At 40.5% G+C, this 20,005-nt stretch overlaps 1 protein-coding gene across 1 annotated transcript in view; it reads left to right on the top strand.

Annotated features, from left to right (window-relative positions):
* The window catches only part of znf385d (zinc finger protein 385D), a 128,151-nt gene that overhangs the window by 73,152 nt on the left and 34,994 nt on the right, over positions 1–20,005 (top strand). The window contains exon 4 of the mRNA XM_050047600.1: positions 14,716–14,884. Coding sequence (XP_049903557.1) covers positions 14,716–14,884 — 169 coding nt within the window. The remainder of the gene's footprint in view (positions 1–14,715; positions 14,885–20,005) is intronic.

The following is a 20,005-nucleotide window of genomic DNA, read 5'->3' as shown; positions in this document are numbered from 1 at the left end:
ATTTAAATAATTTAGGTGGTCGGGGGACAGACACCGTTTGTATAAAACTATGAAAACTATGGCTGGGTAACTGAACTAGAAGCTCAGAGAGGCGTATAGGACTGTGTCTCCGAGTCCTGGTCTCAACTCTGGGTTGTCAGGGATTTGATTTACTAATAAAGTTTGCCAGGTTCCTAGAAATGAGACGAATAACGGTGCTGTTACAGAAACATGGCTGCCACCCTCTGTTCTCCTCCAGGTAGCTCCAGTGAGTAAGTAACTTCAGTTTGAGCCACAAAACCTCTTTAGCATCGTTAACTATGTTAGCACTACTAGCCAACGGTGTTAACAGAGCTAACAGTGATAACATACAATTATAATGGGGGTTTGCAGCTCAAAAGTGACCCACTCACATACTAAGGCGACCTGAGGGGAGACTGGAGGGTGGGTACAGTGCTCCCACAGCAACACTGTTGGGGTAGGACACTGTTACGAGTGGGAATTGCCATATGAGCGCGCTGCTAGCCAGTTCCCATCAGACCCTTGTGGCATCCAGTGCAGTAAACTGAAGAGTAGCAAAACTAGACTTGTAAAAAAAATACTCACCACAAGCAACTGATTAACAGTCACCTGTTGGCATCCCGACCCAGAACACACTGACCCCAAATATAGTGTACTGGGTTTCGAGAATCTGACAATCTGGGTTTTAAGAGGGAGAAAACAAGGTTGTGTTGACTCCATTTCCTTGAGGTCAACATACAGAAAACAAAATATATGGTCACAGATATTAGAAAGAAAAAATAATAATACTCCCCTCCTTCAAGATTATTGGTGAATTAATTAAAGGGGTTTGAACTTGGCGTTGAAATCGATGACTGCATACGATTTAAGGAACGCACAGGGATTAAGTCTGTTTTTTCTAAGGAAACTGAATTACTTCAGAGCAGACCGCCCCATCCTCCAGATGTCCTACAAATCTGTCTCGCAGAGTGTTCTGTCCTTTGGCCTGGTCTGTACTTTTGGAAACATGGATGTTCAAAATCATGCCAGATTTCAGTGGATGATAAGGACAGCGAGAGTCAGCGGGGTTGATCAGGTGTCTGCAACACAGCTGTACAATGACCTTATTCTGAAAAACACTGATCAGATCCTCAGTGATGCTACACGTCCTCTGTAACTGAAATTCTAATGGAGTAGCAGGTCAAACAGCAGAATTCTGTATCATGTATGTTAAGATTGTATTTACTATAATATATAGTTCATATTACCAGCATTGGACAAGATGTGTTTGTGCGTGATAGTGCACATATAGTTTACCTTTTGATCGTATATAGCCACTTGAATTTACTCTTGTGGGACAGTAAAGTTTACCTTACCTGAAGTAACGTTACTTAGTAGGATAAGATACTGTACATTTATAAGTCTGTGACTGTCAATACATTTTTCATGCATGCTCCGTAAACATACTATAAAACTTTTAGAATTTACAAATTTTGTGTAAAACAATGATTATGATATTTTGTATTTTTCCCACTTTCATCAAATATGCAATAAGCTCAGTATGTGGCAAAAAGAAGAGTTACCACATGACTAAGAAGACTGTAATAAAACCACAAGATCAGAAACATATTCAAGAAAAATAACTGGTGAATGAGCAAGGAAGTGTGAAGGGAATTTTAAGCATTAAGGACTCAATTTCCTGCATTCTGGTGAATTTTTAGGCACTAATTTGTGCCTTTTCTGCATCAGTTTATGGTAGAAATGTCTTTAATTTTGTCAAAATAAAAGTCCTCTGCTACCTTCATGCTTTCACGTGTCCCCCGCGTTCCATCAATTTGCAAAATATCCACAAGTTTCACAAGGCCTGATGTTTGCAGATGTTGATTAGACAGATCATTTTAGTCTTAATAACATCTTTTCTGAGCTTTGACTCACTGTAAATTTTAAAATATTACTACTTTTTGCATCTGTTTTTGCAGTATGAACAGTGTATTACACTTTTTTTTTTTTTTTAAATGATCAAATTTAAAATGAATAAAACTTCCTCTGTTGCATTTGTTTGGATATGAAAAACCCCCAACTTCTACTCCACTAAAATTCACAGGGAATAAATTATACTTTCACTCCAATATTTATCAGAAAGCTGTAGTAAAATGATCTGCTATTTTTAAAAAAAGATATATTAGGAAGATTATATGCAGTGAGCTCAGGATGTGACAAAAAGAAGGGCTACCACATGAATAAGTAGATTTTAATAAGGCCACAAGATAAGAAAATATTTAAGATAGTCAACTGGTGAATGAACAGGAGAGGTTGGGAGACATTTTGAGCGTAAAGCACTCAATTTTCTGCCTTTTCTGCATCAGTTTAAGGTAGAAATGTCTTTATTTTGTCAAAATAAAAGTCCTCTGCTACTTTCATGATTTTATTGTGGGGGACAAATGCAAATGTCCTAAATATTGAAGGGGACTTGTCCTCTGCGTACCCCCAAGTTGCATAAGCTTCACAACTCTTCATATGTGATGAGAATGAAAGCAAGAATGGGCAAAAGCAACGTTTGAGTTTCTAATTCAGCACTTGTGGCTTCTAGGGTTTGTATCATTTTGTTAAAAAGAGGCATAATTTGTCATATTCCAAACAGCTGGGTTTACAGTTGTTTCCCTCTGTGCCATCACATTGAGTAACGACAGTGTGGGGGTGTGAGACAGTATGTGTTGCTAATGGAGAATCACCGGGAGAACAACTTTTTGTTTTACCCTCTCAGGTCTGTCTCTATTGTGTTTTGCTTCCAACAAGGTGATCCCCCACCCACTGAACACGCCTCCGACATGGACGCAGAAGTTCCCACCAGTATTTAAGCAGTAGCAGCCAGCAACAGATACATTTACATTTGGCTTCTGTCTTGCTGGTGGGGCAGAACAATGGCAGTCAACAAGGTCATCAAATTCCTTCTCTTCACCTTCAACGTTTTGTTTTTCGTGGGTGGAATCATTATCCTCACCTTTTCCACACACATCAGGAGCCACAAAGCAGACTACCAGATCACTGATGACCTTCTCCCAGCCGTAAACCTGCTGATATTTATCGGCGCCGTGACTCTGGTTTTTGGCTTCCTGGGCTGCTGTGGAGCAATCCGAGAGAACCGCTGCCTGCTGGCCCTGTTCTTCCTGGGCCTGCTCTGCTTGTCTCTCATGCTGTTGGCCGTGGGAACATTGGGAGCCGTATCAAGAACCGCAGCTGCCCAGGAGCTGGTGAGGAAACACATGAAGCAGCTGCTTCCGCTGAGCGAACAGCCGAAGGAAGTTCAGGAGTCGTTTCAAGCCATGGAAATGAGCGGGTTCTGTTGTGGTCTCTTTGTTGGACATCTTGATTGGGGCAACTCAACTGTGGTGCCGGACTCATGTAACTGCACAGACACCTCCAGGAACTGCACAGATTTGGACCAACGTGAGATTTACTCCACACCTTGTATGCCGTACATTATGACGTGGTTGGACAGAGTATCGGACTCACTCATGGGGACTGCGTTCATGTTTGGCAGCTTGATGATTCTGGGCATGATTTTCTCAGTGGTACTGTTCTGTCAGATTGTGAAAAAGAAGAGCATCATTTAAAAGGTGTCACAAGGCCTGGTGTTCACAGGTGTTGATTGGACAGATTATGTTATTACATCTTTTCTGAGCTTTGACTCACTGTAAATTTTTAAAATGTTACTACTTTTTTCTATCTGTTCTTGCAAATATAAAGTGTATCTTACACATTTTTGAAACTGAAAAATTAAAAATTAAAAAATGAAAAAGCTTCATCTGTTGCAGTTTTGTGGATAGAAAAAAAAAAGCAAACCAAAACTTCTGATCTACTTTTTACTCCATTATTTACCTGAAAGCTGTAGTAAAAGGATCCGATATTTATTTAAAATAAAAAAAAGAAATATTAGAGTAAAACGAGAATTACTATAAATTTGTGTTGCATAACTTTCTAATTAACTTATGACCCCCTAGATTTATCCTATGAGCCTTTGAAAGGGCCTCAATCCCTATGTTGGGAGCCACATAGGTTTAGATTTCAATGGGGCTTTTGGGGACCCTGTCAATATTTACAACATCTGCATTTGTTCCCACCCAATTAGGACTTTTATTTTGACTAAATTAGACATGTTCGTGCACAAAAAAATCACCAGAATGCAGTAAATGTTAGATGTTTCCTTTTTCCACCAAACACTTGCAATATGGTACCCTTGGAAGCAAAGTAACCGTTCAGACATGGTACCTAGACCCTAGGTCCATTAAGCATTTCCACAACAAACAGTATCCTTTCATGTGAGCGGGTTTGTCGTCACTCATTGCTCCATCAAGAACCTGCTATATCGCCTCCTTTATCAGTCTGCATCTTGTTTATCGTCCACAGAACGGGGTTGCACGGCGACATTTTCAGAACAAACTAAAACAAGCTGCAGTCAGAGTCTCTCTCCATGGGATATTTAAAAATGACAAGTTCATGCACTCGCCTTCTCAGGCAAGCTCAGGGGTTTAGTGTTGCTGGAGTCCACAGGAACGACGCAAGTGAGGATTGTGACATAATCCAGCCAAAATAAATATATATTTTTAAACACTTACAGATCCACTCATAACTAAAAGGGTATGGCATCCATGAGAGACAAAGTTGTCACAGTGAAATTTAAGGTGTTTATGGATTCACGTCATCAACTCATGCATTCAGTAACATTATAAGTTAACGTTCCACCTTAAAAGTCGCCGGCAGTCGACCCAGTGAATGAAGTTATTTTTTCTCAGACTCCAGCTGCTGTGAGAGGCAGCAAAACATCCTTTCATTTTATAGTTACGGTTTACTAATAAAACTCTCCACAGTATGAACAGTGGTTACATGAGCCTCAAAACCAGACACAACTCAGCCCTGAGCAGAGTGACCGTCCTCTACTGACCAATCAGACTGCAGTGTTCACAGCTCCACCTTTTAGTACCAGATCTGTGTGCTAGGTACCCCAACAGAGGGGGGACCAAACATGGGGACGGTACGGAACGGTTCCATTGGTACCATCCACAACTTTTTACAGTGGAAACGGAAAGAAAAAAGCGTACTGAACTTGGGGGGTTCGGTGCCTTCCTCAAGGGCATCTCGGCAGTGCCCAGGAGGTGAACTGGCACCTCTCCAGCCACCTGTCCACGCTCCATATTTGGTCCGGACGGGGACTCGAACAGGCGATCCACCGGGTCCCAACCCAAGTCTCTATGGACTGAGCTACTGCCGCCATATGTTTCCCCCTAACACTGAAACAAAACCTACGCTTTTGGGGAGACGCTGCACTAACCTTGCTACCTGTGTATTTAGTAGTAAAAACTGCTGATGCATCAGAGTGTAAATAGGTTTTGCTGATAATACATCTGCACTTTTACCTGTAATATAATATTATTTTTCAACAGTGTTGATTTAATGGCATGACTATGCTGGGGAGATGTCGCAATACTTTATCAAACATTTACTCTTAGAACAGAAATCCTCCATCCTGAAACAACCCCAGCAAAAACAATGTATCATGAATCATTAGATTTGGATGTTTCTTATTGAGGAAAAAATATAAATATATCCCAATAACAGCCAGGTGCTGACTTCAGCCTGGTGCCAGAGGGAAAAAACATTTTAAAAAATGTGTTTATTTCTGTTTGGTTCAGACATCAGTCACACCACATTTGAGTCACACAATGAATCAGACTGAGGCGCGGCTGTGTCCCATGATACCTGATCTCGCTCCCCCACAGACACCGGGGCTCTCACGGCGGGTGTTATGGGTTAAAACAATGAGCGCTGGTTCTTTGTTGTGAGTCTGGATCGTTTACTGGGGTCTTAAGCGCTTCACAGGAATGTTGGTGGGTGGGTGAGCTTTTGCATGTGTGCAGCGGTGATGTTGTGGTAACAATGAGGAGGACCTCCAGGTTGAACTCTCCAAATCTGCATCACTACAGGCGTTGATTTACATTCTCTGTTGCCCTTGTAGACTTGTAGACACTGTCCTTCCATCCTCACTGGCTGCACGCTTTGGCATACAGGCCCACTCTGTGAATCTAGGCCATAAAGATTTACGACTGGCTAAAAGTGGTGCATAAACTGAGCATCACAAATAAAACTGGGAGCCGACTTCAGCTCCATAAATTTAAAAAAAAAAAGGAATAAAATACACAAATGAAAAAAACAGAGTAAACTATTCCATAAATAAAAATGATTTAAGCTGATTTAGCCTCCATTACATCAATGTTGGGCTTTGAAGATATGTTTATTTGAACATTAAATTGATAAGCACTTTGTTGGATGCCTTCAGAGGGAACTGAAAACACACTCAGTCGCACCATTTCTAAACTTTGTCCTGTGCTGAGCTGTTGCTCTGTTCTGTGCCACCAGAAACAGTCTGTTGTGTTTATGGAAGAAATTGGTCATCGCCTGATTTAAATTGTATTGAGTTAATTGAATTATGACGCCAAAACAACATGTTCCAAAAAAACCCTGTCTGGATACCTAAAAATTTCCCTTCCAGTCAACAGAACAATGAATACTTTGATGTTTTAATTATATTTTCAAACATGGTTTTTCAGGGAGTTTTTTCCCCCCATAATTTCCTGATTTCTGGACAAAGCTTTCATTCATTTGAACAGAACAAGTTTATCTTGTTTTGTGCCACACACGCCACCTTCCCTGCCTACTCAGACTCTCGGATAATTGCAGTGAGTCAAACCACAGACTACACAGCATTTAAAGTGGCTCTAACTGAACATGTTGTTTAATAGACCGTATTTACATAGTGGTTACTTTGAACATGGAGTGGGAGATGAAATTATCCGTACTCTGATACAAAAGGGAGGATGTTTGATGGACACTGCACATTTGGAGGTTATGAAACTATAAACTACACTGTTGAAATGATCTGACAAATACTGTGCTTCTGTAATGTAACCTCAAACATTTGAAGGTTCACTCCTCATGTGCTAACATTGGCTTTATTTGTTGAAGCTAACAGGAGATGATTTTATGAGAACACTGGTAGGCCTATTCACCACATAAATTGTACACTGAGGTTTTTCACTATTTCCTTGTGTAAGAAATGTTAATTTATTGATTCCAAACTCATGACAGTGCCGTCTTAAAGCTGCATTCACTGCTGTAGTCCCACCCCACCACATGTTATCACCACAGATACTGGGCCCCAAGATGGCGCCCATTCATTGCAATGGTAGTGCTCCCCTGGCGCATACCAAAAAAGTTTTTAGCTTGTTGGTTTATTTCCACAGTATGCAGCCCACTGAATATAGTAGTAGTGTTTCTCTCACTGGCCCCACCTGCGAGTTCCTGCTCAGCTCATAGACTTAACATTGTAATGACATCACAGATTTTTAAATCACTTTTCTCAGCTTGAGAAATGTTTTACAACATAAAACCTACATGGATCAAAAATTCACAAAAGAAAGGGGCATATTTGACCTCGTTTGCAGTTCAAGGTGTCCTGTCAGCAGTTTCACTTCAGGTTCTGGGGACCTGGAGTCTCATTTATAAACACTGCATACGCACAAAACGAGGTCCGAAAGAGGTGTACGCCACTTCCCACGCAAAAGGTGTGATCTATAAAAACAGATTTGATGGGAGAAACTTTGGGGTCCATGTCACTGGTTCGACAGCCCATTGGTCCGACATCCCATTAGTCCAACTGTCCGCGGTGCGGCGCGACCGGCTTGAGGCGGAGCAGGCTCACAGCTTATGTGTTTGTCACTTTCTTTTTCATTTTAACCCACACCATGATCTTTTCCTGACCCTAACCAAGTGGTTTTTGTGCCTAAACCTAACCAGACCTTAACCACAGGGCATCATGATGATTTCGGAACGGACTTCGGAACAATGAGTTTAATATGGTCGGAACAATGGGATGTCGGACCAATGGGCTGTCGGACCAATGGGCAGTTCCCGAAACTTTGACCCATGCTAACTAACATTGGGAGACAGAAAATTGGCGTTGCAGATGGTGAGGTGGAAGCCTTATTGTAGAAATTGTCAAATATTTTTGGCACACGCCATTTTTGGCTTTTTTTCTGTACGTACATTTTTAGTATGGATCCATTGATGATCCATAATCCATAAACGAGACCCTGGTTATCACCTTATAAAATTGTTACTGGTTAGAAAATAGTTGCCTCTTTTTTTTTTTTACAGATGCAAAGCAACATTAGCATTCATGTAGAGTCATATTTCTGGTCAACTGATGAATATAGGTCCCATATTCAATCTCCTTTTGGACACTGGGAAACATCTGGCTCTTTAGCCGCTAAATGCTAAATGCTGAATGCTAAAATGCTCATCGCTAACTGTTTTCAACAAAAACATGTAAGTTATGAATGAAACTGAATAGAGCAGTGAGAATAAACTTCTAAACCAAAACAACAAACAAGTTTGTGCTACCTAGCTAGCTTATTGTTTAGGTTTAACAGCTAATCTCAATGACAGCTAGCTAGCTAGTGGCAGCTAGTGCTAAAGCTGCGTGGTTGCCGAAAGCAACTGCATCATTTGTGGTAATTTTTTTGTGGCTTTGTCACTACACACAGCATGTTTTACATGACACAGCCATTTAATCCATTGTTTCCATACTAAATTATGATTATATTTAATTGACTTATATTGTTTTTTTTGTCAAACATTAGGAAAAATAGTGCAATATAACATTGATTATCAGGCACAGTCTTCATTTTTCCACCATTTTAGTTTATTTTTAACTAACTCTTTAATTATCATACTTCTATTTATCTGGCTTTTGCTTTTGCTCCTTAAGCACTTTATATCTTGTATATTTGGAATATTTTGACTGATATTTATCACTGTATTGTTTTAAAAACTGGGCCCAGTGTGTGACCCTGACCCAGAGAACCCACTGGTTGTTCTGGTTGTTACTGGTTTATAAACGTTAATTGTTATCGTATTTTGTGTGACTGTAGTTGAAGCATTATTTGGCACAAGAATTTCCTTTGGGATAAATAAAGGTTTATTGAATTGAACTGAACTGAGATATTTTACTGCCATGAGTTTTACAGAATAAGGACTTTGGGGACGATTCAAACATTAAACTGATATGTTAAGATCAAGAGCACTATAGAGTAAGTTACATGTCCAAAAAAGTCCATATGGACACATATCCAAGTGGGACACTGTTAATATGTGTTTGTCAGTATAAACTAAAGGTCTGGTGAGAGAAGTAAACAACACATTTGTTTTAAACTCAAAGCCCTCAAAAGCTTGATTGAGTTGGCTATTTCTCTATAACGTTAAATATTTATAACAGAAGAAAAAACATCCATAGTTAAATTTAGGGGGGAAAAAACATGCTTGATATTGATAAAAAAAAAAAACAGCGAGCCATGCACAGTTCAAACCAGTTAGACTAGCATATAGAAAACAGCACCTGCAGAAATGTCTCATTTAAATGCCCAAAACTGTTCTTTGTTTGGCAGGAAAATTTGTGTTCAGGAAGGGACCCATCGCTCATAGTCAGAAGCCAATTTAACAAATATGCTTTCAGGGCCTTTAATGAAAGGACTAAGCATAATCTATATTTTATCCGACACTCACATTCAGGTTTACTTACAGCGCCAAAATGGGTTCATGGCAGCATGTCTGTTGATGGATACACTGGGATTTAAACTGTGACCTTTTGGTTTCCAGACAGCCTCTCTAAATCCTAGAATAACCCCTCCATCTATGATTTGTTTGATGTCTTTCCCCCCTCACAGAGCACCTGGAAAGAAAACAAATGATTTCCTTCCCAGCTTTAATCATGCATGTGTCAGGCTTGGAATTCAGGCAATTCTTCCACTTCATTGCTCAAATGAAAGATGAATTATTGGCGTAAGTCCCATTAAACACCCATCCATATCACCCGAAAAAAATAAGTTATGTCTTTGGTCTCTGGAGAGTGATGAATGTGGGTCAAAATGAAGAGTTTCATGCCAGAACAAGATGTGCACTCAGTTTGAAAAAGTGACGCCTCATCCAAAAATGGTTTGTGGAATGAAGGGAAAACGTTTAAGGCACCTCAGCAATTTCACAACCTTTGCCAACAGGATGATTGAACTATGGCAACTTTATTCACCCTCATATAATGATACCTCTTTACCTGTCTCGTCCTATTAAACTGTCACATACGCTTGTAGGTTCACAGCCAATATTGTCAGAAAATTAGACCAATTTAAGTTAGAGGGTAAGATGGGGTAAGATGCCCCTGGGGTAAGATACCACCCCACCCCCACCCTTGATTCCTCTCCGAAATGATGGATGGCGCTAAATCGACTTTCAACATGTATTAAATGGCTATGCTCTGGTGAATTGTGACAGTTCATCTCGACTGCTGCATATTTGAAATTTATTCCACAAGAACCATTCTAGGGTAAATTGATATAATTTTTTGTCACTGGATAATTGTGATCTATGTATTTACATTACATAAAACTTTAAGATATGAAGCTTGGGGATTTGTGGGGAGAGTTATTCAATTGGTTTTGAGAATAAAAAGGAGATTTTTCTCTTTTGCAGTTAAAAATGTAAAGTTGGACCCTTAGGGCAAGAAACCCCCTCAGGTAATAATATATTGTAGTTTCAACAGTTTGCCAGCGTCATTAGCTAGCTAGCTAGAAATCATGACCATTGCTAGCAATCTAGAAGGTTACAAGGCTTCCAGATCAGGGGTCGACAACCTTTACTATCAAAACAGCCTTATGATTAAGGTAACACAACCTTTTTAGTCTAAATCAGGGGTGTCAAACTCATTTTAGTTCATGAGCCAGATGCAACCCAATTTGATCTCAGATGGGCCGGCCAATGAAACCATCGCACAATAACCTTTAAGTACCATCAGCTACAATAATTTCCATTTTTTGTGTAAAGAATTACAAGTACATTCTGTAGAAGTTCATCCTGAGATGTCTTCAGAAAAATAAGTGCAATTTCAACAGTGTCTCAGTTTTTCCTCATTCAGTCAGTCTACTTCTCACTGTCATTACATGTGCATTTATCCATATATTTCCTGATACAGATTCTTTTGAACTGAAGCTGCTGCTTGACAATATCTTGCACAGTGTTCAATATCTTTCAACATGGTCACAGTGAGTATTCATTGTTATATTAGAGAACTGTATCCTGGTCAGGGTGGAAAAGCCTCTGAAGCAGAATTTTACATGAAGTCTGCATTGTTTATCCTGCTCTTAAAACCTGGCACTTCTTATGCCCTTTTTAGATAGGAATTGCACAAATTTGCAGGAAAGCCCAATCAGTCTTCTTTCAGCATTGGCAGTATAAAAACAAAATCGGGGAGTGCAGCAAAATGCCGCCTACCTACTTTTGTTTATACAGAATGCACCTTTTTCAGGGCAATGGGGGGCGTGAGCAAGTAACAAAACGTGTAGCTCAGCGTGTGATGTAAACAGTGACGTACTCCGAGGGAAGCTGGTTAGTCCTTCGGCGATTCTCTCATAAGTCAGCCTGTTCTTCACCGTTCCTGTCATTTGACCGTTAATGGCCTCTTTGTTTGTGAGGGCAAGAAGGTTGCGCACTCCCTTGTCTACTCAGTTGCTCATCTTTACGGTGTCTGTCAGGTTTGCGTTTCCCTCTTGCTACTAGCTGCTCATTCCTGCTATCAGCTGTTTCCTGTTAGTCCACCGCCAGTGGGTCGCACGTGCGGTGTCATCAACAGCCCCTCCCATGGCGGAAGGCCGCCTCGTTCTTTTTAAACCAAAAAGGGTTCCGCCAACATGTCTACCCTACGAGGCGAAAAATTGGGCAACTCGGATCAACTCACCAATCCAGCTCTGTGTGTCTAAACGCTTGCAGCTGGCCGGCAAAACGGCCCAACATTCGCCGAAAATCTGGCAGTGTAAAAGGGGCTTTAGTCTCCTCATCTAGTGAGCCGGATTGGACCCTTTGGTGGGCCGGTTCTGGCCCACGGACCGTATGTTTGACACCCCATGTCTAAATTATCAACATTACTAATAGTTCTAAATGAGCATTTATTAATATGTAACCACAAAGTAGCACTATTCTCTATTTTACTCTGAGACCTTTCCTTTGTTGGATTGGACTCTGTTGCTGGCCAAGCTAGGTAGACTCAAGACGAGCCAACACTGTTGAGGTTTTGACAATATTTTAAGAAAAGTGCCCAGGGTGTAGACGTGTAACACGCATTTTAGTTGACAATATGTAAGAAGATTTTTTGGATTTGGTGTACGGGCTACACATTAGAATGTAAGAATTTCTTTAGGCCCACAGCAATGATAATGTGTCAAACCCACAGGGAGCCACAGGAAATGGGCTAAAGGGTTTCATGTGGCTTCACAGAATCAGAATCAGACTCACAAGAACTCATTCCCAGATGGAAATTGTGATCACAGTCGCTCTGATGTTAACCGAAGACATTTACAATTAGAAATAGAAGTATAAAGTATGAAGTATGTGAAAAATATAAAATATGTAACAATATAAAATATGTATAATGTGCTGAGTATGTAGAGTGTGTAAAAACATCAGTTATGCTACATTACAATGTAAAAAACTAGTAAGTTAGAAATATAAAAATATGTGTACACCACTGCAAGGCACAGCACAATATAAACGTATTAAGTAGAAATAAGAATAAGAAATATATACAAAATATACAGAGCTGTAGGTTGCCTGCCTCTGTTCAAAGTATTTCATTAATGGGTCAGAGTGGGGATTGTCGTTCGTTTTGAAGTCAGAGGCTTCTTTTCTTGGACAAGAATTTTTTGCTAGTCTACCAATTTATTTCTCTCAACAGTGTGTTGATTAATGCATCATGATCCTGCAAAACTCATGTCCCAATATAGAGCGTCTTTTCTCATTTTACCCCAATGTGAAAACAAAATGCTCTGAAAGCTTTATCATGAGATCATAAGCTTTTTTCACATTTAAAACAATGGGACCACGGCTTAAACCATTATTATATTTAAATATAATTTTGACATACTTATACTTATTTATTCAACCTTTATTTCATCAGAAAAAAAGTCTTGAGATTAAAAATATCCTTTTCAAGAGTGTTCTGGCAAAGATATGCAGCAACGTAAGTAACAGACGGACAACATAGAACAAAAATACAAAATCAAAAATATGCAAAAAGATATTACTTCAAAGAAACACAAAGGAAAGTGTTAATTTATGCTTTAAGTGAACCAGTAAACCAAGAAAAACAAGGGCAACTTCAAACAATACAAAAGACCAGCTTAAATACACTCTGACACTGGTATATAGATAATTGCATACAGAATTCCTGCAACAGTGCTTTGAAACAGCCGAAAGGAAGCAGTGAGTGTGATGTTAAATCCTTCTGAGGAAGATTCATATATGAAGCTGCATACTTAAAGGCTTGTTTGCCAACTCTGTATATGCCCATAGATATAGACAAGGACATGTTCTGTGAATGGAGAGCAGCCATTTTCCATTTTGGCTCAATGTACACACATAACTGTACTTTACTTAAGTATTTATATACTATGCTATTTTATTTTTCCACTCCACTACATTTATAAAACACTGTGACAGGGGACTGCATAATAAGCACTTTAACTCCGATACTTTAAATACTTTTTACTGATACTTGAATTCAGAGCTTTTACTTGTAATTGAGTATTTCTACGCTGTTTTATTTCTACGTTTACCTAAATAAAGAATCTGAGTACTTCCTTCACCACCGGCTAAAACAACAGACACTAATTGCTGAAGAGGAACAAAAGGGAACAGGAACAATGCTTTGCTTATTTTGTAATGCAGAGAGGACTACCTTGAATGGTCCCTTTGTCCCAGCAGTCTTTAGTGAATATCCCCACTGTGGCCCATAAATAAAGATGCTTACAAATGTCTTCTGGGGATGCGTGGTTGGCGCACTTATTTATTCCAAGAGGCAATTGCATCTCTCCTGATACCTTGCTTCCTGCCACAGGCAAAGTATGCAGGGACGTGTGCAGAGGTAAACAAGGACAGCTCAAAGTCTTTGCATATGTCCCACTTCTGTGTGCCTGGGTGAATATTTTGTGAAGGTGAATCTTAGTGGCGCTACGTGTTCAGACTTTAGAGCAAACAGACGCTCATAAATAATACATCATGGGTCACACAAATTTCTTAATCACTGACATCCAGGTGTTATTTTTTATTAATAAAGAAATTAGCTCCATATTCACACCGAACGGTCATCTCATTATCACCCCTTTATAGTTTGAATAACCAGACAAATCTGAAATCTCAACAGCTATTCAGGGGCTGGAACTGAGGAGAAATGACTGATATAATGGGTTCATTTTGCAAAAAATATATCTATGTATAAAATGCAGCTCATTGCTCGAGAACAATTCATTATTTTAAATTACAAAATGTGCCTTTTGGGTAAAATGGAAAAAAACACTCTTGAAGTTATTCCCTCAATACATCCAAAAAAAGCACTTACATTACTTCGAAAACCAATTACCTGGATTTATTAATCATTTTGCAAGTGCAGATTTTATTTTTCAAATGTTAACACTCTTTGCTGGCCTGCAAGACGTATCAACTGTCTCCTGCTAATTATGTTTAGTCTGCTTCATTGACTCTGACTGTGCTCCTCTAGTTTTTATATTCCATTTCATCCTGGCTCCGTGTGTAGCTGCTTTCCCAGCGTTAAATCGAGCCTGTTATTTGTTCTCCTCACAGAGCCAGGCCTTGGCCCACTACAAGGGGACCAAACATGCCAAGAAGCTAAAAGCCCTGGATGCTCCGAAGAGTAAGCTCAAAGGCTCAGTGGTCACCAAGGAGACCGCCAACCAGGAGATCGCCAAGGGCATCAACACCTCGCAGGTCCCCAACGGCACCGACAGGAAAGGTTTGTGTTTTCCGGCTTGCTGCACATTCCCCAACACATGTTCTTTGTTGTTTTCTTTTTGTAGCTGCTGCCCTTCTGCTGAGAATGAATGTTGGACCCAAAAAAACGCACCTTTTTGGCATTTTACATTTGCTGCACACAACATGCAATCACTTTAGGAGTTGGATGGACTCATAGCTGATTATATCAACCCTGTGTTAGCTGCTCTGCCAATGGCTGGCTACAGACTCAGTCAGTGTTCATACATTGAATTTTAGACGAATGAGGCAGGGCCACAGTATGCTTCAAACATAATGCTTGTCGGATCATTTTGAGGCTGTGATCTGACGTACAGCAGCACTGTGTGGAAAAAACGTGGCTCCTATTCATGTGAATGGGACCGCCCAGTCGACGGCATGCAGGGCTGCTTTCAGTCTGAATGCCTCTAAGAGTTGTAAACTCCTCTAAGACAGCAGAATTGAGGGGGATTTAACTTTTTTATATGAAGAGGTAAAAACATCAGCAACACTAGTAGTATAAAGATCAGTTTTATTGTGTGACCAATGTATGGGCTTATGGCTACATAAATGTAATGCATTCAGTCCTTTTATCTTCATTCAGTGGTTCGTATGATTTCCTACGAATTAGCTCCCCACAAATGACATTACGCGCTTAACATAAAGATGCATAATTAACGTAGAGTTATGCAGGTTAGATTTAGGCAAGAAAAGTTACTGTGGTTGAGTTTAGGAAAACAAACATGATGACGATGTACCTTAATATGACTCAAAGTTCACTCTGAACAGTGGTCTCTTGGGGAAAAATCATTATTTTGTTACCCATCCATCACCCATACCAACCTGGCCTCACTCCGGAGTCGCCAAAACTCAGCGCTTGGGCAGTGATTTGCGGCGTCAGACACCAAAGAAAAAAGCTGTCAGCGTCAACGCAACGGGACAAGAACTAAAGTTAAGGCAGCAAAAGTCCAATTTAGGCAGGCAGGAGGGGTGGTGGATGGGTCCAACAAACATTGACTGTGTTGTACCGGGAACTGCCCATTGTTTCGACCATATTAAACCCATTGTTCCGAAGTCCGTTCCGAAATCATCATGATGCCCTGTGGTTAAGGTCTGGTTAGGTTTAGGCACAAAAACCACTTGGTTAGGGTCAGGAAAAGATCATGGTGTGGGTTAAAATGAAAAAGAAAGTGACAAACACATAAGCCGTGAGCCTGCTTCGCCTCAAGCCTTTCCCAGCTGACCCAGAGCCGGTCGCGGCGCACCATCAAGGTAGAAATACGCCCGCCGGGAGCCGTTCAGCACCGCGGACTGTTGGACTAATGGGATGGACCTGTTGTACCAACATAGTGTGTTTATTAGTGCAATGTAAACAGTAAATTTCCTGTGAAAACGGAAGTGTATTTTGAAAAGAGACAATGCATGTAACAGGCAGAACTTGACACAGCGTCCCATGACGTGAACAACCAACACACCCAGGGTAGAGATTAGAGTGAGAATCTGTTGCCCAAACCTGCGTCTTTAAGGGACCGCTCGGGACTGGTTCCTGTATACTGATACATGATCGCAGTCTTCCAAAATATGTCGCATGCGAATTTTGGTGCTTTATTTTTTGTAGGAAAACGTGTGAACACTGCATAAGAACAGCCTGATTCATTTGAGAAAAGTAATACTACTCTTTTTTCCTGAATTAACAAGATTGTTAGGGATGCACCAATTTTGAAATTCTGGGCCGATAGTGATATTTTCATATTGTTGAAACACAGGAATCCACACTACAAAAAATAACTGATCTGTTTAAAAGTAGTAAAGCCCTTCATTACACTTCCTTTGAATGAGCACAACTCAATCATATAAATGTATGAAACAACCTTTAATATAACCTTTCACATCAAAAACATCAGAAACAATATATCATAATTCCCCTGTGATTTCTATTTTATATTAATGTGAAAACATCAATAGATTTTTCTTTCAAACAACTGTATGTATTAAAACTTCTCTCTAAAAACTACATTTTACAAGATCACATTGAACACATCATGAGAATGTTATAATTTACCTTTTCCAAATACTAATTTTTGCTGAATAGTGCTTGAAAGCATCACAATGTAACTCAATGCAACCTCCATGCTGCTAACTGCTAACAGCTAACGTCAGCTAGCTCTCTTCCTGACAATTTTAAAAACGACTCCTTGTTCGCAATGTAGTTTTATCAGGGAGACAACAGGTTATGTCCTCTGTCGCAACAGTTTACTGCATCCTTTTGCCCCAAAGTTGGGCAGTGGAAGATCTCTGTTTGTCCCAAATCCATTTCCTGTTGTCCCCAGGACACCGGCTCCTGCTAATCATCTCATCATGCAACAGTGAGATCACAGAGCCCACCTGCTTAACAGTCACAGTGGTCTTCTTGTACTTGCTCATTTATTTAAGTCTGGAGCCCTGGTTTTTCACAACTGACGTGACACAACAGAAAAACTTGGGCCACTGCCATTGGTACATACAATGCATTATGATAGATGATAAAGGCCGCCAGCGGAAAGCACTGGTTTTACAATAAAGTTCTTTATACTTCAGTGTAGCTGCAGTGAAAACAGGTGTTTAATTCTCTCCCAAGCCCTCTTTTTTTCTATTCTTTTTTTCACTTTTCTCTTTGTAAAATCGAGTGCAACATTATGAATGCCTCTGAGGAGAGATCGTCTGAAAGGGTGTGCCATTATCACTGTATGTGCAATTCATTGCGTTGACACTGCAAAGACACGTAAAAGCCGCAGAGTTCTTGGAGAGAGATCAGGAAGGCAGCCACGGGGAGGCTGTGACGGCAGACCTTTCATCCTGCCTTTGAGTTTGGCCATTCAGAGCAGGTACTCTTTCAGATGTAGTTGTTGTACAAACTAGTTTGTTTGAAGCCGTCTGAATTCTTCAGTTTGCAGGCATTTTGCAAAAAACGTTGCAACTTATATAACCATGTACTCTGCCTCCTATATTGGATTTGTACTTTGCGTTTGCCTATTATCCCATTTTTAATTACATTTATGCCGGTGCACATTGTTATGTGCCGACTGTGTGTAACTTAATATTCATCACGTTGCAGCCAGGTGGCTGTTTAAATCCGGTTATCTCGGCCAGGTGTCTGCCGAAAAACATTCTTATTCTCTGTGGAACTCCTGCTTTAAAGCATGTTGAAAAAGTAAACAAACATGGGCTGCAACTTGCAGCATCTGACAGCAACCAGATGCAGATTATTTCAAATTATTTTATCTGCTGTGTTTCATATTGGTCCTGTTGAGGATAACGTCTCTGGCAGCTGAGAGTGCTGCTGAGGAGGCCTGCTCTCTCCTTCTCCTGCACTGTAATATTCCTTAAGCCGCCTGTTATTATGTCATGAAATTGGCCCAATGAAAGTCTTCCCCTTTAACTGTAACAATAGAAGTTTTTTAAAGAAATTGGAAACACATTGAGCAGCCGCACTCTGGGATTAATTTCACCACTGCCCATGCCTTCTTCCAATGTTCCACAAGTATTTAAATTAGGAACACATTTCTGGAGCTCATCGTGTACCATGACCTATTTGTCAAGTCTGACCTATTCATGCTCGCCGCTTAAAGGTTGCTTGAGGTGAAAACACAGCCATTAAATGGTTGAGATGCCCGACCAGGTATTCATATCATGTCTCAGAGGGAATGTGAGGGTGATTTGGGCTCATAAATGCTACACGCTGTTAATAATGTTCGTCTGACGAGTTCAAAAGTAGGTGAGAAAACACTATTAACAAGTACTTAGTTCTACATGTTTAACCTCACAGAGGTCACACGCTCGTCTTTACGTTATTTTAAGAGCTTTACACCTGGCAGCATTCTGCCTCGCATCCCACAGAGTTTGTAAGCTGCTATACAAATATCAAACTGTTAAGTGGAGCAATTTGCACTTAAGCATCCGCTGAGCTAATCCATGCTGCAGTTTGTCAACATTTAGCGTAAGAGAGCTTTCAGGTGACGTCAAGCAACAGTGGTTTTATGTCCAGACTAAAATGGCTGGGCCCCTTAAAAAAGCTCTCCCCATATTTACTTTACTCAGCACATACATGTGAACTGAGAGACTTTCTCAGTGACGTGGGTTACTAGGAACTATCATGCTCTTTCTCCCAGGTGGTGGTGCCTCATGGCTCCCTTCACTAATGCTCACTAATTCTAAGCTAGTAATTTTAGCTGTAACATTAGCTTCCTGGCTATTGTTCGCTTCTTCAGCCTAGCTTGGAGCAGCTTACTGAGCTGACTGAAAAAAGTTGGCCATTACATTATTATTTGAGCTTAAAGCCCTTTCCAGCTCGCTCTTTTTCCCTTCCTTTCTGCTCTGGCATCACAATTTATGTGCAGGTCCTGGCATAGCAAGGAAACTCACTCCAACATTAGTAATATCTACCTTCACAGCGGTTGCGTACAGGCTCAGACTGGCCATCGGGCAATTCTGGCAAATGCCAGATGTGGGCTTCAAGGCCACCAACGGCAACGCTGAGAGAAAATTGCAGGGGGAAAAGAAGACACAGAGAAAGAAGAAAGACCTGCCGGCTCTGGCCCACTTGATGTTGGAACAGCTCATCTGATTAGGGGTTACACAGTCCCAAAAGTGTCAGTAGCCAACTATACATTCAGGCAGGTGCAGTGGTACAGCTGTCATCACCTCCCCCACCCCTTTAAGTGTTTCTTGTCCTATCATATAATGTCAGAGGTCAAGCAGGAAATAAATGAAATCAAGCAGTGGTGGGTTGCTGGTAACAATAGGGCTGCGGCAAGTAAAATTTATTTATATGGTGCTTTTCAGAGACATCGGTCACAAAGTGCTTCACAAGGGCAATACAGCAAGAAAGAAGTCATAGAGACATGACTACGTGAGCTGCTTAGTGGAATTTGCACAACTAGCAAAAGTATTATAAAAAAGAAGAAATCACACTACACAACGACAATACACGAAATTTGAGAAAGTACAGCCCTGGTGCAGACAAGTTACCCAAACGCCTGTCTGAAGAGGTGTGTCTTTTAGCTGGCTTTTAAAAGAAACCACAGAGTCAGCAGATCTAAAATTTAAGTGCTACGGCCGCTAAAGCTCAATCATCACGTGTCTTAAG

This window comes from Epinephelus moara, chromosome 6, assembly GCF_006386435.1.
Source record: "Epinephelus moara isolate mb chromosome 6, YSFRI_EMoa_1.0, whole genome shotgun sequence".
NCBI lineage: Eukaryota > Metazoa > Chordata > Actinopteri > Perciformes > Serranidae > Epinephelus > Epinephelus moara.
The sequence above is the reverse complement of the archived record's forward strand: the minus strand, read 5'-3'. Positions and strand labels throughout refer to the sequence as shown.